This window comes from Littorina saxatilis, linkage group LG16 (genome assembly GCF_037325665.1).
Source record: "Littorina saxatilis isolate snail1 linkage group LG16, US_GU_Lsax_2.0, whole genome shotgun sequence".
Taxonomy (NCBI): Eukaryota; Metazoa; Mollusca; class Gastropoda; order Littorinimorpha; family Littorinidae; genus Littorina; species Littorina saxatilis.
In genome coordinates, this window is record NC_090260.1 from 46,075,395 (window position 1) to 46,087,767 (window position 12,373).

Sequence of the window (12,373 nt, forward strand, 5' to 3'; positions counted from 1 at the left end):
AACATTTCTTACATACTGCTTGACTAAAATCTTTACAAACATTGACTATATTCTATACAAGAAACACTTAACAAGGGTAAAAGGAGAAACAGAATCCGTTAGTCGCCTCTTACGACATGCTGGGGAGCATCGGGTAAATTCTTCCCCCTAACCCGCGGGGGGTTCTTTTTTTCAATTTTTCTTTGAACGTAATAGACAATAAAGACATTCTGAAACTGTTAGATTGTCACAGGAACATTTTTGTTTTCAAGATCCTCATAACACGTCTCTCATCTTCACAATCCTTTATTTGACATCTACAGACCCATGATCTGACCGAAGAATACTTTATACAGCATCTAGGAGTGGCAAAGACCATACAAAAATTCACTTCTTGAATAAAAATATCATCTTCTTCTCCTTGAACAAAAACGCTATGTATGACATGACAATGGTGAAACACTGAAAGATGATAAAGAACGACAGTTAATAAAGGCAGTCTTACAGTCAAACACAGCATGAAAGGGGGTGGGGGCGATTATTTAGACACTGCTGGATCATATTTTTCATCTTAAAATGAGAACTCCAGTCAATAAAAAGAAAATGTACACAGGCAAAAATCACTCACGTGCTAAAAACGTTCTGAATCTTACACACTGGATCAACCACAAATGTGACAGTGTTGAAGAAAACTTGACATCAGTAGCAGGCATGTTTCTGAGTTACTTGCTGAAAACTGTGAGTAAATTAAAACTTAATTAAGCCTCTGAATTCACAGAAGTCTGACATGCAAGACTGTAAGAATTTATCTCAGTAGGTAAAGAAATTCAAGCAGCTGTGTGAAGGTGTACATCTTGAAAGGGACTGACCAGAATCTTAAGAGGAACACCATGTACTTGAAGAAGTTAACTGCCACTGGCATGTTTTTTGTTTTCCTTTTTCAGCAGGTTGTATACGAAATACTTCACATCTTTCCATGTTCTCCCTCGAAGTGTCTTTTCTGAAGCTAGGGCCTGTTCTGCTTCATGCTTTTGGGGTACCCTGTTCAACACTAGGCAATGCGACAAGTGCCTGTCAACAGCCTCTTTTTGATCCTTTGTCCATGGTCTCTTTGCTTGCTTTTTTCTGGGCTGTGTGACAGTCTGTGAGGGGCACTTGTTCTTCTTTCCGCTTTGTAAGGATACAGTATGTGCTTTTGACTCTTGGCTGTTCTCATCTCCACCTTCATCTTCCTCTTCGTCCGAGGATTCCTGTGTTTGAAGCTCTGGCTCGATCTCTTCGCCCTCAAGGTCATCACTGACATCATCAGTGACAGTCACTCCTCGGTTTGAAGATGTTGACTTGCTGATAGATAGCAGCAACCTCCCAATCTGTACAGCATGCCCCTTTTTGTGAACGGCACCCTCAGTATTCTGTGCACACGTTCTTGTGTGCTTTGCCACCAGTCGTCTCAGGTACAGACCATTGCAGTGAAGGCAAACCATGAAGTCCGCCGGTTGTCTGTCAGTTTTTTGATACTTTGGTATCAGGAGGCCCTTTTGTTGTTGCAAGACTTTGTAATTGTTCTTGTAGTCACCTGAATCCTGCAGTTTGATGAATTCTTGTCTGCGTTCTCTGGATCCTTTTGGCATCTGCATAATTCTAGCAACTTTTGCCTCCTTGTAATGAACACGCTGAAGATGAGTTGACATCTTTAACACAAACTTTTTACAAAACAAGCAACAATGTTTTTTGTCCCATTTATGTTTCAGCCTTGAACTAACTTTGACACCCCCCTGCTGATCAAGCTTTTCTTGAGTGCTGGTGGATGTAACAAAATTCCTTTGATCACGCTGTTCTTGGGTGCTGGTAGATGTAACATCTATATTCAAAGTAAGTGCTGGATATATAACACTATCTGTGGATTCGTCCGAATCGGAAACCCGTGAGCTTGACGATCCTGGCTTGTACTCAGAACGGTGTTGCTCTCCTTCGCTGCTGCTGTCTTCTCTTGACAGGGCTTGATTATTCCATACTGTCCTGGAACTAGACAATGAATAAAACTCAGGGAATGACAAAATATATACACAGAGAGAATACATGGCTACCTGTGTTATACCAGGTTCACCCCAGTTGCTTTTTGAAAAAAAAACCAAGTGTTAACCTGCTATCACAATGGTTGCCATACATGTAGTTTTCTGTTTATTCTACACACTGAGCTTCTCTAACGTGAGCCAAACGTACCAAAGGTATTTTAAACAGACACTGAGCAACTTCTTGCCGGCCAAGTAATTCAAACTGATGTCTAGTCATCCACAGGGAGATACAGTCGGAAAAAGGAACAAAGTAGTTCACTGTCTTCACAAGCATTCCGCGCAACATTAAAATTGTCTCTTCTAACATTTTCTTTCTTCTATGGCATGTTTTTAAGCTGTTTGTGTTCCTTTTCTCATTCCCACTTTACATTCCATTGACACTGCATTATTAGAGATTATGTCCAAATTTCTTGCCGCTAAATCTTGGCAAAACAACGGTACATGTGAAAACCACTTTCATGTCATGGTGATAGTTTTCATGTATGTAGGATACATATATGCATACTACTCTTTGAAAACAAGAGAAAACACCAGACACCAATCAAAATGGAAGCAATAACCTATTGTTGTGATGATCCTCCAGGAAATATGCCAAGGCTTACACTGGTCACAAAAACATGATGATGCCAGCAACTGTCTTCCCTTATAGTGACAGAACTATTCAGACAGCAACTGAAACACTGTGGATACAGTCTTGTTCTCCCTCACTGCAGTTTGGAATTAAAACCACTGAATTATAAGAAGGGACATAGCGTAGTTTGTTAGAGTGTCTGGTTTGTAAGCCAGTCGATCTGGTCGACTGCGGGTTCGAGCCCACACACAAGACAGAAGTCGCAGCACAGGCTTCATGTCTCACCTAGCATTAACCCCATAATGCCAGACGCCAGGCGGAGCAGCCACTAGATTGCCAATTTTAAAGTCTTAGGTATGACCCGGCCGGCTTATTGCCTTTCACCTGTATGAGTTAGCATGTGTCGCTTTAAGATGGAAGGGCGTCCAAAGCATGCACTGCACTATGCGCATACATATGGCCTTTTACCTGTGTGAGTGAACATGTGCTGCCTTAATTTGGTAGTATGATTGAAGGATGCACTGCACTGTGTACATCTATATGGTCTCTCACCTGTGTGAGTTAGCATGTGCTCCTCCAACCTGGATTGCCAACAGAATGATGCACTGCACCGCGTACATTCAAATGGTCTTTCAGCTCTATGAGTTCTCATGTGCTGCTTTAACCTTGAGAGCAGACGGAAGGATGCACTGCACTGCATACATCCAAACAAAATTAATGGTCTTTCAGCTGTATGAGTTCTCATGTGCTGCTTCAACCTTGAGGGTAGACGGAAGGATGCACTGCACTGCGAACATACATGTGGCCTTTCACCTGTGTGAGTTACCATGTGTCGCCGTAATGTGGAACGTTGAGTGAAGGATGCACTGCACTGTGCACATACATATGGCCTTTCACTGGTGTGAGTTACCATGTGTCGCTTTAATGAGTAAAGGTTACAAAAGGATGCAATGCACTCTCCACATCTATGTGGCCTTTTACCACTATATTTTACACCTGTGTGAGATGATACCATGTGCCGCTTTAACGCCGATGGCTGACTGAATGAAGCATTACACTGTGTACAGGAATTTTTCTTTGGTGTTGTGTGTGCTATCGCTCTTTTATTTTGTCCTGTGCAGTTCTCTGTTTGTGTTGTCATGTGTTTGTCAAACCTTTCCCCCTGCAAACTGTGTGACCGACAAGCTGTGAGGTGATCCAATCCAGTGCTGCTTCCCTCTGAAGATACGCCATCTTGTGATGAAGGACTTTCACTGTTGCAAGGTGACCTTGTCAGCTGTGTCGTGTCATCTCTTGCCATTGCGCTTGATTCAGCACCGGCTCCTTCATCTCGGTGTGTTGGAATGAACTGTGTGTCCCCCGTCACAACTGTTGTGTCTTCTGCATCTCTTGACTCGGACTTGATATGTTCATTCACTTGTCTGTTGTGATGTTTCACTGACTCTTGTGACGAAGAACACTGGTCAAAGAATTCAGCCTGAGTTTGTGTCGTCTGTTCCTTCTTGATGCTTGCTGTGCTCTCCTTTATTAAGTCTGCCTCGACCGACACTGCAACACACAAAACAAACACAGCAGTAGTAGTGAGCAACTCGTCATTTTTCAGAACTAATGAACTGACAATTGGTCACCAAATTTAATGAAGTTTCAAGAAAGAAAAAGAACAATCATTGCCCCCCAAAAAGCACTTTTGACATAATACAAAAAATGTGTTGTTAACGACACACACCCTATTTCTCTTCTTAGTTTCACCTTTACTGGATGACGCTTCAAACTACACATTCTGGGTGATGCGAGTCGTGTACGACCAATACTTTGAAAAGAACGGTTCAATGAAAACAGTCTGGGTGGGAAACAAGAACCCAAGAACATCAGGGGACAGTATTCAGGGTGGTCTGAAAGACAGATCACAGCTGCATTGTCTCCCCTGCATTGTCACGCAAAGTCGTGGTTCTTGTAGCAGACGACGGTTATGCCTATAACCAGTTCCTCTGAACAGTCAAAAGCCATCGTTAGAGCTCTTGTGAATCGCAGCCTTTGTCACGTGAGGGGCAATGTTAGCCAAGTCAGTGTATAACAGTTGTACACCATGCTACGAGTGAAAAGAAAGAGTACTTTGAACTTCAAGTATGTAGAGAGAACATTTGAAATTGAAACATTTGAAACATTAGCATTGTAGTCTGCAACAGTTGTGCTCCATGTTTCCTCTCTCCTTTTTGGCTCATGTAAGTGTAGCCTATGCGATCGTAACTTTGTCTGTCTGTGCGTGTGTGCGTGTGTATGTCTGTGGTAGAAACTTTAACATTTGAAGACGTCACATTATGGCGTAAGAGGGTTAGACGTCACGCGAAGGAATTACTGAAAGTCTCGGTCATTGTTATTTTGAGCGGGCCGAGACTAGTTGGCAGTCGTGTCACTGTAAGTTACAGGCTACATGCAGACAGACAGAACTAGATCTATAGTGTCTCGCTTTCTTGCACAGTGTCACCTATGCTTACTGTGTGTGTGTGTGTGTGTGTACGTGTGACGGAGTGATTGAGTTTGTGTTACTGTTTGTCGATTTCTTACGTAAGCCTTGAAGGCTTCGCCTCTTGTTACATTAAGTCAAGTGTGTGTGGTTGTTTTCTTCCATACATTCGTAACGAACTATGCTGCCCTCTCCATGAAAATGTACATTTATCTGAACTTACTTCTTGCATGTCTCAGCATCGATGTTCTCGTCCCACGCACTTCATTCATAGTCTCACCTTATTTTTTTATTTTTTTTTCTTTGATTAATTTTTTTTTCTTTCTCTGTAAATCCTCCTGTTTTGATTAAGTTCCCCATACCCCCCTCCTACATTTTGTTCTTCTGGTTAATAATTGTGTTGTCCACCATCATGAAAACTTGTGTAACTTAGCATTGTTATGGTAACGTCAAATTAGCATCTGCTTGAGTTCGTGTCCTTGCTGCATTTTTGTCAATTGTTTCATGTCATGTATTTTGAATAAAATTGTGTTTAAACCAAGTCAAGTTTTGACTAAATGTTTTAACATAGACGGGGAATCGAGAGGAGGGTCGTGGTGTATGTGTGTGTGTGTATGTACGTACATGTGTGTGTAGAGCGATTCAGAGAAAACTACTGGACCGATCTTTGTGAAATTGGGGTACTACTTAATGTCTCCGAAAACCCCGAAAACCTCAAAAAAAACCTGAAAACCCCATCTCGACTAACTAAATCTATCTTCAAAGTGAAGTATTGGACATGCCTGTGAAAAGTAAACCTGATTCATGCTACATGCATCCATATATTTGTGTTGAGAGCCGCATTATCGACGAAATCGATGCAACAATGTCAATGCAAGGGAGGTAACTCTTGTTACTCGAAAGCACAAGTATTGACGACGTCATGTGATTAGTGCTTCCGCTCCTTCGTAAATCCTCGCACAAACACGAAAATAAAGCCATGAACGGTGAAAGTTGCAAATACAAGTCATGATTGCAAACAATTGTGTAACAAAACACGATCTAAGGACGAACTTTCTTATTTCTGATGAGGTTTTCGGGGGTTTTCGGAGACAAGTAGTACCGTGAAATTGCACACGAGAGTTCCTGGGTTAGACGTTTTTTTTTCATTTTTTCGATAAATGTTTTTGATGCCGTCATATCCGGCTTTTTGTGAAACTTGAGGCCACACTGTCACGCCCTCATTTTTCAATTAAATTGATTAAAATTTTGGTCAAGTGATCTTCGACAAAGTCCGGACTATGTGATTGAATTTCAGCTCCGCAGCATAAAAATTAAAATGGTTTGCTCATTAAAGTTGTCATCAAAATCGAATTTTCACTAAGAGACTTTAAAATGATTGCATCATATTCCTCAATTTCTCCTGATTTCAAAAACATATACATATGTCATGTTTACTATAAAAATGTGCTCAGAATACCAGAAAATAGGTTTAAGTTAGTGAACCGTCTAAATATAGTCTCGGCAATGACTGTTTTTGTGTGTTAATCTGTTACTTTGATGCTCAAAGCTTGACTAAATGTTTATACATATATGTATAGGTTACAACACGAGTGGTTTTTTATATGGCTTGTATTTCAGTCAAGACCCAGCGGATGAATATCATCGGGAGACACGAGCCTCTGGCGAGTGGCTCTCGATTGATATTCCCGCTGGGTCTTGACTGAAATACAAGCCATATAAAAAACCACGAGTGTTGTAATCTGTATATCCCATTCTACCATCAAACACAAAGTGTAGACTACTAGCGGCACTGTTGCGATCTGTGCAGGGTAAAACTGTTGCCAGCGAGACTTAGCCCTTTTGCAACCTTAAACTAAGTGACCGTCGCTGAAAAAATAAAACGAATGAGTGCATCGATAAGTACGCGGTAACACTACTTTCAGACCATTTAAAAGCTTTAAGTAAAGGTTCATAAGTTGCAAGAAAGTAATGAAGTCGAATAGAAATTAATTTAGTTGAAGCGCACAATTCTTTTGTTTTGCGTTTCAGGTCGGCAGAACGGGCGAAACGGGTTTGGGACCCATTTGGCTTACTCGATTCAGAATCGATTCCACGTTGTTTTTCTGGAACGTGTGTAATTAGGCTTATTGACAGAGAAGCAAATTTTAGGGAACAAATATGTAGGTTTAGATTTAACCATTTGCTCCCTATTTGAAATGTATCTACGTGATAAACTGTTTTGCGAGTGTGTTTGCATGGATGAACTTAAACTGGTATGGGTGTGAGGAAAACGCGACCGACACGTCTGTCACCGCCGATTGATTGCATTTTGAAGGAATATGACTGGATTACGGAAAAATATGTGGACTTACTGCAGAGCCAGGCAAAAGAGTAGACTTGCTCGCAAAACACGTGAAACAGCCGATGTTTGATAGCTGAAGGCGCACACCAAAACACACTACCGACAGATTCTCAAAAGTCGTCTGCTAACGATGCAAGGGGAGGGTACTCGTGTTTTTGTTTTGGTTCGCTGGCATCTGGTTATCTTGTAAGTTGAATGTTCGTTTTTTTCGACCTGCATTGCTTTCATAATGAAAGAAACTTTTGCTTATTGCATCTCGTACATCAGATCAGTTCTGAGATTCATTTTTGCGTGCAACTGATATGGTTTTCTGAGCCGTGCAATACGATTTTAGAACTTCATACAAATGTGTCACATTGTTCGGCGCGAGGTCAAAGGTCGGGAGGAAAGTAGTCCTTTGCCCAAATCGGAATCTGCACTATCATATATTTTTTGGAGTCCATGATGTATTTATTGAGCTATAAAAATACAACATATATACCCATACTGAAGTAACAGAGACAAAGAAGGGAGGTCATGGGATATATATATATATATCGCTTCACGAGACTTGTTCTTGCTCTTCCATCCCCTCTCCCTTCTTCCTCCTTGCATCAATCACATTTTTGACTCACATGCGAAGCAAAAGTGAGTCTATGTACTCACCCGAGTCGTCCGTCCGTCCGTCCGTCCGGAAAACTTTAACGTTGGATATTTCTTGGACACTATTCAGTCTATCAGTACCAAATTTGGCAAGATGGTGTATGATGACAAGGCCCCAAAAAACATACATAGCATCTTGACCTTGCTTCAGGGTCAAGGTCGCAGGGGCCATAAATGTTGCCTAAAAAACAGCTATTTTTCACATTTTCCCCATTTTCTCTGAAGTTTTTGAGATTGAATACCTCACCTATATATGATATATAGGGCAAAGTAAGCCCCATCTTTTGATACTAGTTTGGTTTACCTTGCTTCAAGGTCAAGGTCACAGGAGCTCTTCAAAGTTGGATTGTATACATATTTTGAAGTGACCTTGACCCTGAACTATGGAAGATAACTGTTTCAAACTTAAAAATTATGTGGGGCACATGTTATGCTTTCATCATGAGACACATTTGGTCACATATGATCAAGGTCAAGGTCACTTTGACCCTTATGAAATGTGACCAAAATAAGGTAGTGAACCACTAAAAGTGACCATATCTCATGGTAGAAAGAGCCAATAAGCACCATTGTACTTCCTATGTCTTGAATTAACAGCTTTGTGTTGCATGACCTTGGATGACCTTGACCTTGGGTCAAGGTCACATGTATTTTGGTAGGAAAAATGTGTAAAGCATGTGAGTCGTATGGGCTTTGCCCTTCTTGTTGGTTCTTACATGTATCATCCTTTCATTTTTTACATTTAGTCAAGTTTTGACTAAATGTTTTAACGTAGAGGGGGGAATCGAGACGAGGGTGTGGTGTATATGTGTGTGTGTGTGTGTGTGTGTGTGTGTGTGTGTGTAGAGCGATTTAGAGAAAACTACTAGACCGATCTTCATGAAATTTTACGTGGGAGTTCCTGGGTATGATATACCCAGACGTTTTTTTCAAGTTTTTTTTATGTCTTTGATGACGTCATATCCGGCTTTTCGTGAAAGTTGAGGCGGCACTGTCACGCTCTCATCTTTAAACCAAATTGGTTGAAATTTTGGTCAAGTAATCTTCGACGACGCCCGGAATTTGGTATTGCATTTCAGCTTGGAGGCTTACAAATTAATTAATGAGTTTGCTCATTAAAGTTGTTATTAAAATCGATTTTTCGCAAACAGATTTAAAATTGATTGCATTGTATTCTTCATGACATTCTGAATCTAAAAATATATACATAATATGTCATGTTTACTCTTAAAATGTGATCACAATTAACGAAAATAGATTAATTAGTCTTACGATTAAAATGTAAGAAATCGATCCAAAAATGATTTCATCTTATTCTTTATCGTTTCCTGATTCCAAAAACATATAGATATGATAGGTTGTATTCAAAACAAGCTCAGAAAGTGAACACGAATACAGAAAAGCGCGCTTTCGTGCTTAGCACAATACGCTACCGCGCTATTCTGGCGTGTGCATATCACTGCGTTTTGCACGTGGGAGGTGAGCAATTTCCTTCTCGCGGGGATTGACGAAGCTGTACTTTCTTGGTGAAAAAAATACAGTGCGTTCAGTTTCATTCCGTGAGTTCGACAGCTTGACTAAATGTAGTAATTTCGCCTAACGCGACTTGTTTACTTTAATGATGTGTAACACATTTTGTTTTGAACACAGGGCATGGGTGGTGTCATAACTTTCTAAACATATTCATGTAGTGACAAAAACTGTCATCAGTTCAGAAAAGATCTTATCTAAACCACAGTGGGCAGTTTTCCTGTAAGTGCACTTCCTGGGGGTATTTTTTCTGAATACAGAAATGAGCCCGGGTGGAATTCCTGGCTAAAAAAGATAGATCACTCAATCTAAACTCCTATGCAAGACTACTGTAAACTGAGTTCAGTTTTGAATTAGACCCCTTCTGCATCATCAGCTAGTTCCAAGTTTGACTTGTGTGGTTATATGGCTTGCAAACTGACACCAGTGATCATCTAGATGCAAATGATGCACTTTGATCTTTATGAAAACATGCAGCTGTAAAATCTAACCATCATCTAAACACTCACCGTGTGAATGTTGCTGTGCTAGTGGTGGTTCTTCTGCAACGTCGATCTCTATTTTGACCTCTGTCTCTTGTGACAGTTGCTGTGTCATGTACCATTCTAGTGGTGGTTCTTCCGCCACATCAATCTCTATCTTGACCTCTGTCTTGACCCCTGGCTCTTGTGAGTGTTGCTCCGTCATGCGCTGTGGCACTGGTAGTCTTACTAGTAGTGGTTCTTGTGTATCTCTTTCTGTCTTGACCTCCGTCTTCACTGCTGGTTCTTGTGAGTGTTGCTCTGTCGTGCACTGGAAGTAAGTGAAGATTTGACATTTTAGAAGACAGAAAATGTATGACCATTGTTCATTTTGACTTTAAGAAAACATTCAGTCCCACATGAAAGGCTCTTGATCTGGCCTGAATATATTATGGAATAATCGGGAACATTTTGAGATGGATTATACATTTAAACCAACAGAAAACAGAGAGTCAGAGTGGGTTAGGTGGATTCAGATACTGTAATACTAAATTGTATAATGTACAATTCGAAACCAATCAAAACAAAATAAAATTGATCATCTCCAGATATGATCATGCAGACTTAACGGTTTTTGTATTTTAACATTATATATAAGTGTAAATTAAGTCCTGCATGTGGGAAAAATCAATCCTGGACATGAATATATTTAATGAAGGTGAATGATGATATGAAAACAGTCCTGAAGTGTGAGGAGGAGAGATTTGGGTGTAACATTCAAAGAATCCCTGAGTTTTTACAAACATATTCAAAACTAAATTCATAAAGCAAATAAAATGCTTAGTATAATAAAGAGAATATTTTCCTATCTTGACAAAGAAACATTTTCTAAAATGGTATAAAGCACTGGTTGAACAATTACACTTAAAGTATGCCAACGTCATCTGCCGTCCATGTCTGAAGCGTCAATCAGCAGCCCTTGAAAGGGTGCAAAGAAGGGCCACGGAACTGGGTAAAGCTTTGAAAAAATAGACCTGTCGACTGACTGACTGCACATATTTTTTAAGTCTACCATTGATGCAACCTGGAATAATACTGACATTTTTTTTTATTGAATATAGTAAAATTCAGAAAACAAATTGACTGCCAACGTTCCAAAATGTAGTAAAAATGTCATATGTAGCAACATTTTCTAAAAATTATGTCTGAATTTAGTAACTAATATTAGAAAAGATTCCTTTTTCTAACAGAGTTGTACCTTCATGGATCCCATTGTCGGAAGTTGTTCAACATGCATAAAACACTAGATTCAATTTATAAATGATGATTGACATCTAAGAAGCAATTTTGAGCATGCTAAATTTGATTGACCTACAACAAAACTGCAAATGAGATGGGACTTTTAAAAAGCCGCGAGGCAATAATAAAAAACACTTTACAGTCACTACTACTACTACTACACTGTGGCACTGGTAGTCTTACTAGTAGTGGTTCTTGTGTATCTCTTTCTGTCTTGATCTCTGTCTTCACTGTCCACTCTTCTTCCTCCATCCTGTCACAGCCGCTCACTGTCTGTCTTGGTTTGTTTCCATCCACTGACTGCTGCTGCAACAATAAAGGTCACACTCTATTTATGACAAGTGTTGCAAGGCGAGCTGACGATCTTGGTGTCTAAGACGTGCACGCACTGAGGATATTTTTGATGGTGGGTCGCATCGCTCATAACCACCATCAGTTCTTTCTTTCTTTCTTTATTTGGTGTTTAACGTCGTTTTCAACCACGAAGGTTATATCGCGACGGGGAAAAGGGGAAGATGGGATAGAGCCACTTGTCAATTGTTTCTTGTTCACAAAAGCACTAATCAAAAATTTGCTCCAGGGGCTTGCAACGTAGTACTTACAATATATTACCTTACTGGGAGAACGCAAGTTTCCAGTACAAAGGACTTTAACATTTCACCACCATCAGTTATAATTATGTTGATGCATAAATTGCAAGTAACCACAAGTGTATGATCTGCAAGTTGGTATTCCCGCTCATTGGGTCTGTCAGTGTCAACACTTGTTTTTAACTGCATGTTAATCCCTTTAAATAAATAACCTGCCTACAGAGTGTCATCGTCCTGAACGCAATCTTTAACATCTAAAAAAGTATGGGTAGGAAAATTCTTTTGTGAAATGATGTCAGCGCCTTTTGGTGATTGGTGGATGCATTTCCAAGTTGAACTGCCAACTTAGTCGGTCACACTTGAAAGTATTGCTACTTGAGTTTGCTTTCCAAACTGATACCAAGTGAACACATGCAGA

General features: G+C 40.2%; 1 protein-coding gene across 1 annotated transcript; it reads right to left on the reverse strand.

Moving 5' to 3' along the window:
* Nucleotides 1-269: 269 nt before the first annotated feature.
* LOC138949707 (uncharacterized) lies at nt 270-11,660 on the reverse strand. Its single transcript, XM_070321501.1, has 4 exons — nt 11,549-11,660; nt 10,115-10,397; nt 3,780-4,173; nt 270-2,004 (listed from the first exon to the last, which is right to left on the reverse strand). The coding sequence occupies exons 1-4, from the start codon at nt 11,615-11,617 to the stop codon at nt 885-887; spliced, it is 1,866 nt and encodes a 621-aa protein (XP_070177602.1). The 5' UTR covers nt 11,618-11,660; the 3' UTR covers nt 270-884.
* Nucleotides 11,661-12,373: the final 713 nt, after the last annotated feature.